The 17966-nt window shown below is 44.4% G+C and overlaps 1 protein-coding gene across 2 annotated transcripts in view; it reads right to left on the bottom strand.

The window, feature by feature from the left end:
* Positions 1-17966, bottom strand: part of CHD6 (chromodomain helicase DNA binding protein 6) — a 223939-nt gene that overhangs the window by 57219 nt on the left and 148754 nt on the right. For both annotated transcript variants that reach the window (XM_061209614.1, XM_061209613.1), the window contains exons 18-23: positions 10096-10260; positions 8646-8825; positions 7503-7613; positions 5659-5861; positions 4400-4599; positions 3540-3699 (exon numbers count right to left, since the gene is read on the bottom strand). In XM_061209614.1, the coding sequence (XP_061065597.1) occupies positions 3540-3699; positions 4400-4599; positions 5659-5861; positions 7503-7613; positions 8646-8825; positions 10096-10260 (1019 nt within the window). The remainder of the gene's footprint in view (positions 1-3539; positions 3700-4399; positions 4600-5658; positions 5862-7502; positions 7614-8645; positions 8826-10095; positions 10261-17966) is intronic.

Below are 17966 nucleotides of genomic sequence, written 5' to 3'. Positions count from 1 at the left end.
AACTCTAAGAATTTGCGATCATCCCTGATCCTTCTGCCTAGCTGGCAGTAGCTGACGGCCTCCTTAGCAAGAACTGGAAAGAGGCTGTCTTAGGTATAGGATTCCTGCCCACTTGGATCTACCTCAATCAGAGGAAGGCTTCCAGAAGATGTAAGATGCAGCTGTTTCTATACCTCCAAAAAGAGGCCAAGGTGTTGATATCTGGCAGTATCTACAGCACAGGAGAACAGAACTGAAAGCCAGTAGTATTCACCTATACTGCAAATGAGAAGTAAATCAACTCAGAGGACAGACAGACAACTCCTCTTAGAGAGCCACTTCCTCCCAGGCTGAGATGATAACCCCAGGTGGCATCTGACCTCACAGGGAAGGAGAGCTGGAGCTGGTCTGTGACACCCTTCACTTCAGCCAAACAAAACCTATTAATACTTTTGGGTGGCAGTATTGCCTTTTCTTTCATTTCTTTCTTTTTCTAAAAAACTATTCTCTTGGTATGAAATATACTTCCAGAAAGTGCATTTTGCATACATGTACAGCTTGATGAATTTCCACATACTAAACACACATGTGTATCCAATATCCAGATCAGGAAACAGAACATTTCCCCAGAAGGCCCCCTGGTAGTCCCTTCTGGTCACTATACCCATTCTGAACAGATAGTCACTGCCCTGACTTCTTAGAGCTTAGATTTGAAGCAGCTGCTTTTTAACCTCTTAAAGTTCTTTTGATAACATCTTCACGCCCCTAAATACTATATTTATTACTAATTACGCAAATGCTTTGAGTACTCACTATGTGCCAGCATGTATTAGCTCACTTAATCTTCATAACAATGTTGAGGTAGGAACTATTATCCTCATTTTTTTTAAAATGGAATTTATTTTTAATTACTTCACTTTTTTTTTTTTTAAAGTATGCCTTTAAAAAAATTTTTATTTATTTATTTATGGCTGTGTTGGGTCCTCGTTTCTGTGCGAGGGCTTCCTCTAGTTGCGGCAAGCGGGGGCCACTCTTCATCGCGAGGCGTGGGCCTCTCATTATCGCGGCCTCTCTTTTTGCGGAGCACAGGCTCCAGACGCGCAGGCTCAGTAATTGTGGCTCACGGGCCTAGTTGCTCCGCGGCATGTGGGATCTTCCCAGACCAGGGCTCGAACCCGTGTCCCCTGCATTGGCAGGCAGATTCTCAACCACTGCGCCACCAGGGAAGCCCAACCTCATTTTTAAAATAATTCACCTGCAGGTAAGTAATGGGGCCAGGACTCAAATCCAGGCAGTCCTGACCCCAGAGCCTTTCCTGACCCACATCTGGTATTGGGGTGGCAGTAAATGTGCTAATTAACAGAGCCCACAGTCCAGTTACGCTAAAGAAATTCTGCCTGTTCTCTGGTGCACCTCAGGCCAGAACCAGGACCCAAGATCAAAGGGTGGAAGATTCAAGGAAGCGGCTTTTAGATTCAATATACAGAAGGACAATTAATTAGAATCATCTGGTAATTAAATGAGTGTGGCTGAGAAATGGTAAACTCCCATCACTAGGAAGGCTCGAGCAGAGGCTGGAGCCTGTCCCTGTTGGGACACTGCCCACAGAATTCCCACGCTGCGTCGGAGGAGCTGCAAGGCCCCTGCCGGCTCTGAATCTCTTGGTCGCTGAGCCAGAACTAAAGAGGACAATACTCTCCATCAGATTCAGATTAATAAACAGCAGTCAGCTTCTTCAAACCCAGAGAAGTGCTTTACTGCATTATTCTTTGATTCTCGGGGTAAGGCCTGCACTTAGGAAAGATCTTGGGGCTGGTGGTTAGAAATGTTAAGGAATTCCTCAAAGGTCACAATTAGTTCTGCTCAACATCTGTGATCATCTGTGCGGGTGTCAAGGGAAGTTCTATGTTAATCTCTCCAGCTCAGCCTATTTTCAGTGCTCCAGACCCACCTCTGCAGCTGGGGATGGGAGAGCCAAATGCTGCTGCTGTGACTTAATAAGGCAAAACCTGAGTCCTTCGTGTTCTGCTTCAACATTTACTGAATGTAACGATTCTGATTCTGTCATGGCTACAAGCACCGCCATTCTCCAGCCTACGAGGCAAACGGCCACAGAGTTACCTGCTTTCTGTATTCCTCATCACACATGATGGATTCTTCTTTAGTCACATCTCTCATATTTGACCCTTTCTCCCCAATTCTACAGTCAGCACCCTAATCTAGGTCATCACAATCAATACTTAGTATTATGACAGAACTCTCTTAGTTGGCCATTCAGCTCCAGGTAAACACCTACTCCATCTTGCAAATTGTTACCGGATTAATTTTTCTCCCCCAGTACTATTTTTTATCATGTCTCACTTGTTCAAGAAATATGGTTGCTTAGTACTTACAAGAGACTCCTCGGTGAGCCTGCCATACCAGGTCTCCCATCAAGGAGCCCTCGTCCCTGCCAGCTTCCTTTCTGCTCCCTCACAGTGACTCTGATTCAATCACAGTGAACATGCCGTCGGGTCCTGCCCCAGCCAGGCTCTGCTATCAACAGCGAGCGCCCTTTAAGTCTTGGCTTGAGATCTACTGCCCCAGAGAGCTTGTACCTTTGTGTGCGGTAGTTTTTATTACAGTATTGGGCATGAGACCTATCTTCAAATATTTGGAGGGATCAAAGGACAGGGTTAGACTTCAGCAGTAAAGGAAAAAAACCACAACCCAACAACTAGAGAACCATTAGGTTGATGTTACAGGGAGGAAGAAAAGACCTAGCAAAACATCTTGATTTACAGGATAATACACTCTTCATAACCAGAGGTGTGCAAGCTGAGGCCTTTTCACTGCCTACCAGGAATGCTGAGGAGGTAAGTCTTGCCTGGCCTAGGAAGCTGGGCTAGATGGTTACCAAGGGTCCTTTTACTTCTAACAGACACACTGTACAGCGATGCAAGTACCCACATGCAAACCTGTCATTGTTTTGTGGCTGGGTGCCCTAACTCCCCCAAACTAAACTTCACAAGAACAGTTTCATTTTCTATCACTTTTTCCTTTATTTCCGCCTGCCCCACCCCAGCTGTTAGCCTCAGGATATAAAGAATACTATCTCAAATGAATGTCCACCGAACACCGGGAGGCCATGAATGTCAAAGCAAATCTGAAGAGGAAGCAACCTGGCAAGGGGGTGTGGCTGAGAGTGGTGGCCACCAAGGCCGGTCTTCTGCTCTCCCTGATATGCCCTCGGGGGTGGAGGGAGGGAAAGGAAAAGGAGAGCGAGCAGTGAAATCACCAGTGTCCTCCGTGGATTTTGAGAGTCAGGTCAGAAGATTCTGTACGAACTGCACTGGTAAGAGAGGCCGGGTTCCGGGGGAGAAGAGAGATGATTAAAGCAGGTAGAGAGGCTTCAATGCGACTGAACCGTGACCCAGCTTCGAGCACACAGCCTATCCGCCTTTCCAGACCTTGCACGGTGGTACAGGGGCATCAAGTGGCCTCCCACAGCCCCGTGGGGGTCCCAGGAAGCCGCGCTGTCAGAGCGGAGCTGCCACCAGGGGTGAGGGGGGCACACTCACTTGTTGCAGTGTTGTTTGAGGTGCTTCTTGTAGCCATCATCGTGCAAGACCACCTCGGGGTTGCAGGTGGCCAGCCAGTCTGCGTTCTTTAACTCTGGGAGCAGCAGCTGGTTCTTCGTTTTCTTCCCCTTCCTCCCTCTGGGGACTGGAGCGGACAACCCTGAGACAGAAAGGTACGAATATGAGCTGAGACGGCTTAAACGTGGCTGTCGGAACAGAGCTGGGCTAGGGTGGCAAAGAGGCAGCCGGGCTATGCACGGTGGCCCTGGACGAGAGGCCCCACTCCTCCGTCCCCCAGGCAGGGATGGCGAGGAGACACCCGGTCCCCTACTTAGTAACCCCCAGGACCATTCAGTCAGGCAGCAAGAATCTACCGAGTGTCCTGCAGGATCACTGCAGGACAAGAAAGGTGCAGCAGAACCTGTGCCCGTGGGGACCTCACAACCCAGCCAGGGAAAAGGAATGCGTGATCTGAGATGGGAAGGTGAGCTGTGTCTCAGCACAGGGAAGGAGCAACACAACGAAATGCACAGACAGAGGTGGAACTGAGGCAGAGCACGCCGTGTGAGTCCCCACATCAGAGAAGGAACCCTGTGACACCCAGGTCAGTGGGCAGGACTGGCACGTGGGGAACTTCAAGAGGGCCCAACTGCACTTAAACAAAATATCACCGCTAACACTGGATGATTCTGAGGGAGAATGGAAATGGAAAACATCAGCATCCTTTCCCACAGGTAGCATTCTGGAAATACACCTGAGAAAGAGATGTCCCCAAAGCACAGCAACACGGGCCAACATGGGAAGAGAGAAGGAACTACAGGGGTTTGTGCTTCTCGGCTACGGCCCGTGCCACCCCTCACCTGAGTGGTTCTGGAGGGTCTGGGCCTGCCCATCTTTGGTAGGCGTGATCAGTTCCCAAATGAAACTCTTGATCTTCTCGTCCCCCTTGTAGTGCTTGACACAGTACACCAGCAGGGCCCGGCAAATCATCTCCATGTCCTTCTCGTTCAGATGCCACTTGAATCGTCCATGAGTCAGGATGTCCTTCCACCGGCCCCAGCTGAGAGTGGAAATACAGAAGGGTGTTAGAGGGAGGAAGGGCCACGCATGCCTTCGACACGGCAGGACAAACAGGAACCGAGTGCTTACTCGACCCCTGGGCTTACTGATCACCCTGAGGGCTTTGTCCTGAAAGACCTTCGAGGATCGCATACTGTAGCACACCAAATGTCACTGAGGTGACCTGGACACTGGACACAGAGAGCTTCATACGGCCACTAGAATGTTAAGAAGGGAGGGATGAAAATATCTGGAGCGAGGAATAAATCTGGAATTAAAACAAGAGTCCAGGACTTCCCTGGTGGCACAGTGGTTGAGAATCCACCTGTCAATGCAGGGGACGTGGGTTCAATCCTTGGTCCAGGAAGATCCCACGTGCTGTGGAGCAACTAAACCCGTGCGCCACAACTACTGAGCCTGCACTCTAGAGCGCGCGAGCCACAACTACTGAGCGCACGCGCCTAGAGCCCGTGCTCCGCAACAAGAGAAGCCACCACAATGAGAAGCCCGTGCACCACAACGAAGAGTAGCCCCTGCTCGCCGCCAACTAGAGAAAGCCCGCGCGCAGCAACGAAGACCCAACGCAGCCAAAAAACAAATAAAAATAAATAAATCTATAAAAAAAATTATTAAAAAAAAACAACTGACTCCAGCTGCAGTATTTGAAAGCAATGGTGAGCTCCCAGAAGCTAAACCCTCTACTTCTACCAGAGCCAGAGCCCTGCATGAATCATGCCTTAACTTTAACATCTGCTACACTGATTCCTTATACGTCCTTGGGGGAAAAAGGCAGGAAATCAGTACCAGGCAGTAAATTAGTACCAGAGATCTGCCGTGACAAGCATATGAGAAAATCACGGCCCGTCTACAACATGGCGGCAGAGTGCAGTGGCTGAGGGGGGCCGCGGGCAGAAGGCACAGCTCTCTCTCCTGCCAACAGACCCTCCATCAGCCCAGACCCCAGAGGAGAGTGGAGAGACACACTGGACAGATCTCAGGGACTGAACAAAAGAGGGGAAAGCAGCAACAACAAGAACCAGCAGGTGAGGCCAATACCCACCCAAATATGAGCAGGTTCTTCTCCACCCGGAAGCACTCGGCGCGGAGGTAGCGCCTGGTTTTGTCGCTGAGGCGCCTGGACCTCGTGGGCCTCTCGTCGGAGTCGCTGTCCAACTCTGAAAACTCCATGAGCTCATCCTCCTCAAAAGAGTTGTAGTGTTTGGTCTGCTTCCTCACGCGCGGGCGGTCGATCACTAAGCTTTCCTGCAAACACAGAGGACTGCTGGGGAGAAAGCCCCTCTTCACTCTCCCTGCGTCCCAATGCAGATCCTGCTGCTGTTCCTCGGGACACGTTTGGGAAAGAACCACCCCCATCTCGTCCTCCAGCAGGAAAGGCTCTTCCCAGCACACCTGCCGTGTCCACGACAAGCAGAGGGGACACTCTGGGACTCGCTGAAGTTGGTGTGTCCCTCCGCCCCCAGTGCTGGCCGCCCCCATCTGCTGGTTTTGCGGTCTAACAGGGGCCTGGGCAGGCGAGGCCCCCCAGCGCCAGAGTGGCCTCCTGTTCTTGCCAAGAAGGATGGGAGTGGTGCACCCCAGCTGTTCTGCCGGGCATGCGGAGGCCGCCTGTGCTCTGGAGACAGGAGGAGTTGGAGAATTTCATCTGCTCAGCAACTTTCAGAAGACGAACACAAGTTACTGCCACTTCATTTTGCCTTCCACTGGTGCCACTAACCTTTTGTCTTTCATGGAAAAGATAACCTCTAGCTCGGGACACTCACCCATTCTGGCGGCTCCCTTGGCCACGACCATCACTTCTCTGGTCTCCATCATTTCATGCTTCTCGCCCCTCCCCCCATGCCTCTTCCCGAAGCTCAGCTAAGCTCCTGCATACTGTCTCAGGGCAAGAGCTTTTTCTTCCCCCTCTTGCCCACTGTCCTGCACACAGAGTAACTCCCTGACTGTGACATTGTTAAACACTAGAAATAGGTTATTAAGGGGACTGCAGAATCCTCCTACTAGGAGAAAAGAGGTTGGATTAAGCAACCTCTGGCGATCCTACGGAAGAATAGTTAAGGCTGGACGCTGGCTACTGAATCAGCTAGATGTACGCAGGGACAGTCTCCTGGATCTGTGAGTCCATGAGAGCTCAACACTCACCCGAGAAGACAGGAGAAGACAGGCAGAAAGTGATGTGTGCTCATCCCCGAGGGAGGTAACTGGGTCAGAAATGGAGGGAGGGGAAACTAACACGTATGGGCTGCCTCACATGGGCTGGGCAGCCACCTTCACAATGTTATCTCTAACTCTGCAAAGTGGGCGTCACCACCTCCTTTGTTCACATGTCTTTTTTCACTCTCTCAGTGAGGTCAGTTCCCTTGCCCAAAGACATACAGCTAGTCAGTGGCAGAGCCAGTATTCAAACTCTGGTTTTATTCCAAGGCCATTCTCCTTCTCATGTTCAGAAATAGGAAAATTCAAGATACTGAAAAGAATGGAGGTGAACTCAACAAACTTTTCTTCATCATGCTTTTTTCCTCTAATGTTCGTCCGAGGTAAAGTTCCTTGCATAGGAAGTGTTGAAATAGAGGAAAATAGTCACATGCCAAGGATAGGATTTTGGCTTGGGTCAGAGGGCTGATCTTGACCTGTTTGGCCAGTTCCAGTTCTAATTGTTTTTATCGAATTTCTTGGACACCCAGCAGACTGTATGCCCCATTAGGTCACTTTAAAGATAACATTTCTCAAGCTCTATGTGCCAGGCATGTTTTAAGTGGGTTACATACAGCATCTTATTTAAGAACTAAAGCTTAGGAGTAAATAATGATTTGAGCTGGTAGGAATTTACGGTCCCATAAGACATCAGTGAATGTTCAATGAAATAAAATATTCTCAGTGCTGTACCTTCTCACTCTTTGCTTCAGTGTCCAGTTCAGCTATTTTAGCCCATTTCTGCCAAAAGTTTGGGTCATCTAAGGAAATATCCGTTCTGTTTCCTGAAGCCACAAAGCTAGCCTGTGAAGAAGAAAGAGCCAATAAGCTGTACTTGAACACAAACAGTAAAACACCTGTGTGATCTCAAATGCACCAGAGACTCAAGAATATTCTCCATCCGCATTCAAAATCAAAACCCCTAACAGAGCTGCCAAAATGAAAGTGAAAATCTTGAAGCTATTGTTTTAAAATTTTATTTTAAAGGTGGGGTGAGGATATTACAATTTCAACCTACAGGATCATTTTTTATAACTTAAACTGGGAAGCAGGAGGACAACCCCTGGGAGACGATGGCAACGTATGTCCAGTTGCCCGTGAAAGGGCTGATTCTTAAAACTTCCCTGGATATAGTTTTTCCTTCAGTTCACCAATCCCCAAGTTTCCACTCTGGGAAAGGCCCTGGCTGGGCCGTATGAGGTGTACAGAGATGAGCTATGCCTCTAAAGCACAAAATGTCCCTGAAAAAGCCCTTCCCCCATAAGCCACCAAACAGGTGATTTAATCACACAGGACATGAAGCTCACAGAACCTGTGGCGAGAGAACCTGAGAGTGATCTGATAAGTGGTCTGGTTAGTTGAATTCTAAATCCAGCGACCTGACGGGCAGAGGAAAAAGGCACCGAGACTAGAAGCTGGGAATCTTGAATAAAATCTCGTCTCATGAAATGAACAAAATACGTGTTCACTGGAATTTCAACTCCCTGACACTGATCAAGGAGTGCTCTCCAAGGGACTCGGGATGACCATTCGAGGGTTTTGGAGCAGTCTCTGTGAATAGTGAAGAAGGCAAACTGCAAACCCAAGTGTCTATCCTGCCCACGGAAGATCAGCTCCAAGGGTTCAGAGTGGTGATTTCTTTTCTAGCTTGTGACTCATTATTCAAAGCCTCTCTAAGAACCTGCATCTTCAGGGTGGCACACACAACAGATGTGTAGCCAGACAATTTCAACGGTTTGCATTTAGACAAACAGCAGCCTGGCTAACGAGGGTCAAAGAATAAGGCTTTTCTTTCCACTGCCACCCCACGTGGACTCTGCGGAGAAGGCCTTATACCTTGGCAAAAGTGGATCCTTTCCCTTCAGACTGGATGGTGATGGTGTGGGTTCTCCTCTGCAGAATCTGGTCTATGTCTTCTTCACAGAACTTGGAGCCTTCGTCTTCCTCATCCATTAAGGCACCATAAGCACCTTTCCGGAGCAAGTCCTCTACCTCCATTTTTGAAAGCTGCTGTACCTGGACAGGTCACCAAAGGCTACTCACAAAGTGGGAAATGCATGGGAGAAAAACAGCCTCAAATCTGACCTTCATGATTCAGTACCCAGGTCCTCCACTAATTGCACATGTCAGAAGAATAAAGACACAAGATTTAGAAAATGAAAACCCAGATAAAGACACTCAAGAGAATGATGGGGAGGGCAGGCAGACAATCCTCCAGGGAGCTCTGGAATAAAACCCAGCACACGACCCAGTGGCCCGAACATTCCTCAGGATGCTGGTTATTATCAAGTGTCGCAAACCATTAAAACTATGCACCACTGAAGAGAATACATTTAATGTTTATTTTATGTTTTAGTTTGAGTCTGTATCTTTAAAAACCTCCAGCTGTACCAAATGAGCTAAAGAATAATGAGTTATTCATTATTAAATAAATACAACAGTATTGGAAATGATGTCATTTCTTAACTAAAGAAAGGATCCCATGCCAAGTGTGATCTTCTCAACTGCTTGCTGAAAACAGGAAATGGGAGTTCAAAACACCCTTTCCTGGTTCTAATTAAGAATCTGGTTCTCTTTATATCAATCACAGGAGGGAATTCCATGACTCCCAGCACTGGTAACTTGAAGTATTAAACTTAGCAACATATGCATAGCTAAGAGGATGTAGAACATCTGGACTAAAGACAACTCAGAAGGGCCAGAGATTAAGGAGATATTCTGCTTTGTTTGCCTAGACTTTAATACAATTCAAGAATCTTAGCAGCAATTTTTATCCCCTCTAGAGGGGGAAAAGAAGATTGTATTAACTGCCATATTTCAAGCTGATCATTCATTCATTCATTTTTTCACTGATCATCACGCATTGAACGTCTTTAACATGCCAAGTACTGTTAGGGGTGCTGGGTAAGATAAAATAGCTCACCTTCAGGGAGCTCAAAGTCTGTAGTATGAGATAAAAAGCACGGTGATAATTTAGAGTTAAGTGTTAAGATCTACTGATTTCCAACGGGCAATGTATAAAACTCTATTTACTGAAATGTTACTGCATGTTGGGCAATCCTACCACCCAACTGCTCCTACGGATTCCTTTACTCATCTATAAAATGCAGAGACCTGAACCTGAATTACCCTCTATTGCAGGGAATTACCCATTAAAGATGTGCGGCCTGACTCAATTTAGTGAAAGGGAACCTTAAAACAGCTGTAGGAATGAAGAATTCAGAGAAGCCCTGGGCTGCATGATAAATTCTTCTCTAGGCTCAAAAGCAGGTACCGGCATACTCACTCCATTCGTGCTGCCCTTTCGGTTGATGTCCTGAAGGACAGCCTTGTCCAGACCCAGCTTCAGGCTGGCCTTGTCAAACATTTCCCGCTCGTAGGAGTTCCGTGTAATGAGGCGATACACCTTCACGGCTTTACTCTGGCCTATCCGGTGACATCGGGCCTGAGCCTGGGAAGGAAGGAGGGTCACACACATCGTGTCACCAGACAGAATGGTAGCAGCCCAAGGAACGGGGAAATGCTTACATTCCATGTGGGGTGAGTGGCTGGCTCTCACAGTTACGAGCCATGGGACTGATTGTGGAATAGAATTCACCCAAATGCCAGCTACCCCTTCAAGAGCACTCATTTCATTGCCCGCTATTTACTGAGTGACTGCTGTATGCTGGGACAAAGTGATGAGAAGGAGCTGGCTTCCTACCCTCCCTAGCTTGTGGTCTGAGTGCAGGCACTCATTCCCAGGATGCTGTCTCGCTCTCTGGGGAAATGTCTCACCCAGAGCAAGCAGCACCACTTTGTAAGTTTTCTCATTTTACTACAGAAATTTTCATAGACAAAAGTAGAGAGAAGTATAAGGTCCTCTTATGGTCACTCTTGCTTCATCTCTGCTATGCCTCTACCCTCCAAGATTACTATGAAGCAAACCCTTGGCATCATATCGATTCATCCTCACATATTCCAATATGTATTTCTAAACATAAGGACTCTTGTAAAACGTATTACCATCGCTATACTTCAAAAAATTAATACTAAGTACTAACTATCTAGTGTTCCAATTTCCCTGCTTATCTCATATATATTTCTTTAAGTTTGATTGTTTGGATCAGGATCCAAATAAAGCCCATGCATTGTAATTGGTTGATATATCTCTGCCTTTGATCTCTCCTTTTTTCCAAATGCCATTTACTTGTTGAAGAGACCAGGTATCTGTCCTACAGTTTCTCACAGTCTATATTTTGCCACCTGCACTTTGGCTGTGTCACTGAATAGATTCCTCTGTTCCCTTTATTTCCTCTAAACTGGAGTTATACCTTGAGACTTGATCAGGTTAAGATTTTACCTTTGGCAAGTGTAATCCATAGTTGGTGTATAAATTTCCATCAAAAGGTACATGATGTCTGGTTGTCTTTCTTTTGAATTGATGATCATTGCCTAGATCCATGATTTCATTAGCGGTTACAATTCCCCTCATCAATTTTTTGGTTACCCTGATGTACAGTTCATACAGGAGAGACAAGCTAAATGTCTGATTCTTTCTCTTTATTTAATCAGTTTCCAAATGAACACCCTCCAAAAGTGACTAATGAAGATTTTTATAATTAGTTTCTTAAGGAATACAATGCAAGTATGCATTTAAATAATATTTGTGCTATTTTTTACTGCATTGCTGCTTTATTTTTTTAAAATAAATTTTATTTATTTATTTGTTTGTTTATTTATTTATTTATGGCTGCGTTGGGTCTTTGTTGCTGTGCGCAGGCTTTCTCTAGTTGTGGCGAGCGGGGGCTACTCTTCGTTGCAGTGTGCAGGCTTCTCATTGAGGTGGCTTCTCTTTATTGCAGAGCACGGGCTCTAGGCACACAGGCTTCAGTAGTTGTGGCACGCAGGCTCAGTAGTTGTGGTTCTCGGGCTCTAGAGCACAGGCTCAGTAGCTGTGGCGCACGGGTTTAGTTGCTCCGCGGCATGTGGTATCTTCCCGGACCAGGGCTCAAACCTGTGTCCCCTGCATTGGCAGGCGGATTCTTAACCACTGCGCCACCAGGGAAGTCCCTGTTTCTTAATGCTGTTCAAATATGGCCTATGGAAAACTCCTCAAGTTGGCTCCTGAGTTCGTTTGACATGATTCAGTCAAATATGGAAAGGAGGAAAACTATGAAAAATTCTGGTATTATATTTGGAGGTATCAGTATGAAGTCACAGTTAGGGGTGTGTGTCTGTGTACGTGTGAATATACACATAGGTAAAGAAAAAGATATGGATATGTCTGTATTTATGTTTGTATGTTATATCAAAGACCAGCAGTCTCTAACAGCTCCCTTGCTTTCTGGTATGACAACATGTTCCATGCTCCCATTGTATATTTTCTGCCCAGACCTGGATTCAGCCATTTTTTCAAGGAGTCCAAGAGCTTCTTTCAGTGGGAAGTGGAAGTAGAGACAACAGTCTGGATGCTCTAGGGATGCTCCCTGCCACTAGGTTGGTCATTGTTCCTGGGCCTACTCAGTGGGTAAAAGTAGAAGTGTTTGTGTGTGTGTAGTGTATACGATCATGGGCACACATAAGACAAATTACATCATGAAATCATACTGATATTTTAATTCAAATTTGAGACTACGGGATTTTAACTTAATTAACTATACCTCTGTATCGCTTTTTAACCATTCCAATATCATTACTCATTTGATTTATCCCGCAAATACATAAAATATCAGAAAAACAGTATCATTATGATCACCACCGAAACATAATTACTGAAAACAATGTAAGGTTTACTGCCCTCCCACCCTGGGATATATCCCACCAAGAATGTACAAACTCTGGTGTTTTAAATACACACTTGCATATAGGTTTCTTTTTCACAGTGGCAGGATCAGCAATTCTAGCACACTTTCTGTGTAATCTAGGATTGAGCAAATGCGTAAATATACTGAGGGTAACAGGAGCCAGGGTTTTCACTGCTGAAAAAGGAAGTTACAAATATGGAAAGAAGAAAAATTAGAACAACTCTGTGGCATTAGAATGGATTTGGAGGTATCAGTATTAACTCATGGTTAGATGTGCACATATGTGTATAAAACCACACACAGACATGAATGTGTGTGCATTTATGTTTATGTAGACACATGCATGTATATACACACATATACATATGAATGCATGTTATGTATATATGTATATTTATTCCCTGTGTGTGTATGTATGTAGTCTAGCTGTGTCCACTGAGAGGGCCTAGAAGCAATGGCATCCCAGTAGCAAAGAACATAACGAACCCTCAGATCTTGGTTTCTAAACTCCATTCTCCGTAAGAGAGAACAAGGCATGTTAGAGAAATGATTAATTCCAGGGCCAGGGTAGTCAAAGTATAGGATGAGCCTGAAACATATCACTGTGCCAGAATGTAAGGAAGTACTCAAAGAATGATGCATCAAAATAACACCTGAAACCTAAGAAGCTTCCGCTGGTTAGGTCCAGGACTACCTGAACATCAAAATAAATATTGTATGGAATATAACCCACTGAATAAAAGAAGAACCCATGAGTACATACTGACATAAATAAACTAATGGGAGAAAAGGGAAAACTCTTCCTCAGAGCAGAAAGTAACTAAAAAATGTAGAATGACTGTTAGAAAATCACCACTTTGCAACCATAACAGTGATGACTGATCCAGGCAAAAATAATCAAAGGAAACTAAAACCAGTGGGTGAAACTTTGATGAGGAACAGGAGGATATTTACATAGTCTCAAAGTGTCTCTCCAAAGCTACTTATTAATTTCAAAGGGAAAAATAGCAACTTCATAGTAGAGAAATCCGGCAGACGCCACTAACTAAGCTCAAAGTACTTATTATCAACAAATGGACATCATGTTCCTCTTGACGTGACACACTGAGAAGGACATATCACTTCGAGGTATCACTAAACCTGAACTCAATCCTGAGGAAATACAGACACAAAATAAGGGCCTATCTACAAAACATCTAGCCTGTACCCTTCAAAGACATCAAGGTCGTGAAAGGAAAAGAAAGATCAAGGCACTGACCCATTAAAGGAGACATGAGAACTAAACGAAGTGGGTGATCCTAGTTTGGATCCTGGGGGAATAACAACTGTAAAGAATGTTGAAAGAAATGATAAAATTTGAAAATGGACTATGGATTAGAGATACTATTCTTATTTCTTTTTTCTGAGAACTGAACCCTGGTTATATAAGAGAATGTCCTTGCACTTAGGAAATACACACTAAAGCACTCAGGGGACAACTTACTCTCAGATGGTTCAGACAAAAAGTGCACACATGTGCACACACATGTGTGTAGGTCTCTGTATGTACTCAGAGAGACAGGAGAGAGTTAGGGCAGAAATGATAAAGTATATGAGGCAAAATGTTAGCAGTTGGTGAATCTGGATAAAGGGTATATTGGAGTTGCAAACTGAAATTATATCACAATGAAGATACTGAAAAATGAAATACAAACATTTGAGCATAACTCTTGGGGTTATGCTGTCCACATCATACACAGCTAGGTTCAACTGTTTCATTTCGCTTTTGAATTTTAGGGATTGATTTTTCCCACATTAATTTAACCACAATGAAGGGGGTGGGAAAGAAAAAAACTAAACCAAGTAACTTTGGAAATTGGTATTTTGATTATATACTTTAAGACTAACGACCTAAAAAACACTTTAGTCCAATACTATGCACAGGTAAATTTATTTTTCATAGAATATGGGTTAGTAATTCTGAAACTACTTTATGCGTATACTAAGATTGAACAAATGAGTAAATGTACTGTGTTATGACAATGAGACCAGGCTTCTCACAGCCAGGGAAAGGAGTTACGAATTCAGAAGAGTGCAGAAGGCTAGAAGGAATCCTGTGATGTCGGACTGGAATCAGAAATCTCACTACAGATGGATAGATAGGGAATAAATACAGAGGTGTGGTACCAGTGCTTGTGTCAGTATGCACATCTATATTTCCTAGTTCTGTCTGCTAAGAGTCTAGAACCAGTAACACTCCAGTGGCAATGGGCACACCTAGTAGCCAGACCTTGGTTTCTAAATGCCATTCTCAACTAAAAGGAACCAGGGAGCCTTGGAGGAATAGTCAGTTCCATGGATACGGCAGGAAAAATGTAACATGAACCTGAGTGTCTTGTGGTGCCAGAAAATAAGAAGTGCTCACAAACTGACAGGAGCATGTCTAAAGGACAGAGGAGCCAACCTGAAGGGCCTCCTAATGACCAAATCTGAACAGCAAAATAAACAATGTGAGTAGTGGATTATAACCTATAACATAAAATAGGTATCCAGGAATCCATACCAATACAAATACATAAATAAATGGGGGACAAAGGACAGCTGTTCTTTACACTAGGATTCCAATTCCTACTGTAGAAGGAATGACTGAAATAGAAAATTACCATTTGCCAAACACCATCGTAGTAATTACTGAAGGCAAGAACCACTGATGAATGCTAAAATTAATAGGCAAAAGTATGATAAGAGACAGGATATTTATAGCATCTCAAAATATCTCCTCCCAACATACTGACTACGTTTCAAGGTAAAAATAGTAACTTTACAGTGGAGAGACCTGGCAGACACCACCTCAACCAAGTAATCAAGGTTAACATCACAAGTAATAAGACATATCGACATCACGTACCCCCTGAGAAGGCTATAACATCACTTCTATGAAATTCTTGCCAAAAATACATAACCTCAAATCTGATCATGAGAGAAACATCAGGCAAACACAAAGTGAGAAACAATTCTACAAAACGGCTGGTCAGTATCCTTCCAAAGTGTCAAGGTCACGAAAGCTAAGGAAAGACAGGAGATGCCACAGATTGGAGGCGTCTAAGGAGCTGTAACTTCTAAAGGAGATGTGAAATCCTGAATTGGATCCCAGACCAGAAGAAGAACACCGGTAGAAAAATGAAGGAATCTGAACAGGGTCTGTAGATCAGAGCACTGTATTGATGTTAATTTCCTGGTTTCGATAATTACACTATGGTTATACAGAACGCTAACATTAAGGGAAGCGGGGCAAAGGATCCTAGAACTCTGCACTATTTTGCACCTTTTTAAAAGTTTAAAATGATTTCAGAATAAAAAGTTCTTAAAAGATTTTGTTTTATAATGCTATAAAATACTTAAGATGGTTCCAAAGTCAAATATACAAAAAGGCATATTCAGAAAAACTAGCTTCTATTCGTCACTTCCCTGTTCCCTCACCGCCTCCCCCCAAGAGGTAACCATTTAAAATGAAGGTTTTTGTTTATCTTTCCATGGCAGGGGAGACATGACAGACAGACAGACAGACAGACAGCCTTTTTAGATAAATGCTAGCATACTATACATACTTTTTCCACCTTATTTTTTTTCACCCAACAATATATTCAGGAGATGACTCCATAGCGGTATGTAGAGATATTCCTCATTCTTTTATCAAAGCGGAACATACTATTTTAGGCAACAAGTCTCCTAGTGATGGACAACTAAGTTCTTTTGTTTTTGGCTATTACAACTAGTTGCCACACCTTCTTTTACTATCTTCAGTGATTGTAAATCTTCATTATTAGGAGAAAATCTGATGGATAGCTCTGGTAAATAAAGGAAGTGATCAAGGTAAATAATATGGTTTGTGGAAACTATAAGGCAGGAATAATATGTGGTCATTAAGTACTGACACTGATTTTCTTTTTTTTGGCTTACCTGGTGTTGAGGGCAAATTACAAGAGGGAGTTTAAGAAATATTCTGAGCAAAGGTCTAATAGAGGAGAGCTACAGACATCACTAATTTATTACCTTCTTGGAATCCATATCCCCATTTGTCCTCAATACCAGAACTCTGACTCTTATACAAGGGCAGCGATGTATTCATCTGAAACCATTTCCAGCCTCCCAGGGCTGGCGAGGTAATACAGTTCTGGACAATGAGATGTAACAGCAGTCTATCAGGGATATCTGGCAAAGTTCTGCTCTCTTGAAAAAAGTGTCACACCTTCCTTCCTTATTTTTCCTACCTGGGGTTTGAAGTATCCATCTTGGAACCAAGAGCGTGTGAACCACACTCACTGAGGATGGTGGAGCAGAGAGACAGAAGGGACCTGGGACTCTCATGTCACCATGAAGCCACCTCACTAGTCCTGGGATACCCAGGACTAGAAAACAAACCTCTGCTGGGGCTGGGGGTGGGCAGGGGGCACTGTCACGAGCAGCTAGATGGTACCAGGAGATAAACACATGCTCTACCAAGATGACTTACCTGAAGGATAACAGGATGAGTCCTGCCACATTTAAGAGACTTGTCATTTTACAGTCAAATCTCATATATTCCTTATTTTCCTTTTCAGAACTCACACACACAAAAATGTGGTAGAGAGAAACATTGAGAACTAAGTCAACAACTGAGGTGAAGCGCAAACAAAACACACCAGCAAAGGTATAAACATAGAACCTTTGGAGCTAGACCACCAGTAGGAGGCAATGGTGCTACCCCTTCCTCCCACGGCCCTCCATCCCAGGGGAAATTACAGAGCTCCAATGCTCTCCTGCATGATTTGTAGGCACCTCGTTTGTTCTGTACTTTTTAACACATTTGAGGTGAACAAAAGCCTACAAGAAACAAGTAGTCAGGTTCAGAAAAATTTTAAACAGATACAGATCCCAATGACTGTGATGGGTAGAAAGGCGGAGTCTCCAAACAGTGATAGATTTCCAACTGATTCCAGCCCTCAATTCACTGTTGTCAGGTCCAAGTCCAGAACCTTACACCACGTCTTTACAATCATGTGAAAATTAAATAGCTGGTACAAAGAACCATGCATAATGTTGATTCCTCTCTTGACCCTTATATTACTCTTTCAAATTATTAGTTCTGTTACATTTTAAAGGTACATTTTCTTTAATACTTTGAAATACTATTTGTACCTCAATGAAAATCTACATCATCAGAGAGGTTAAAAAAATTACCTATAGTCCCACAAGAACCCAGCCACGTCTAGCATGCTGGGACACTTCCCCAGTTCATTTTCTACACGTGAGTATTTTATTTCAAGTCCAGCAATTTTACATTTCTCCTGGTACGCTGGAAGTCTGTATCCGCAGGCCACCTGCTCATCAGAAGAGGAATCAGGGGCTCTCA

Source organism: Eubalaena glacialis, chromosome 13 (assembly GCF_028564815.1).
Source record: "Eubalaena glacialis isolate mEubGla1 chromosome 13, mEubGla1.1.hap2.+ XY, whole genome shotgun sequence".
NCBI classification, from domain to species: domain Eukaryota; kingdom Metazoa; phylum Chordata; class Mammalia; order Artiodactyla; family Balaenidae; genus Eubalaena; species Eubalaena glacialis.
The sequence above is the reverse complement of the archived record's forward strand: the minus strand, read 5'-3'. Positions and strand labels throughout refer to the sequence as shown.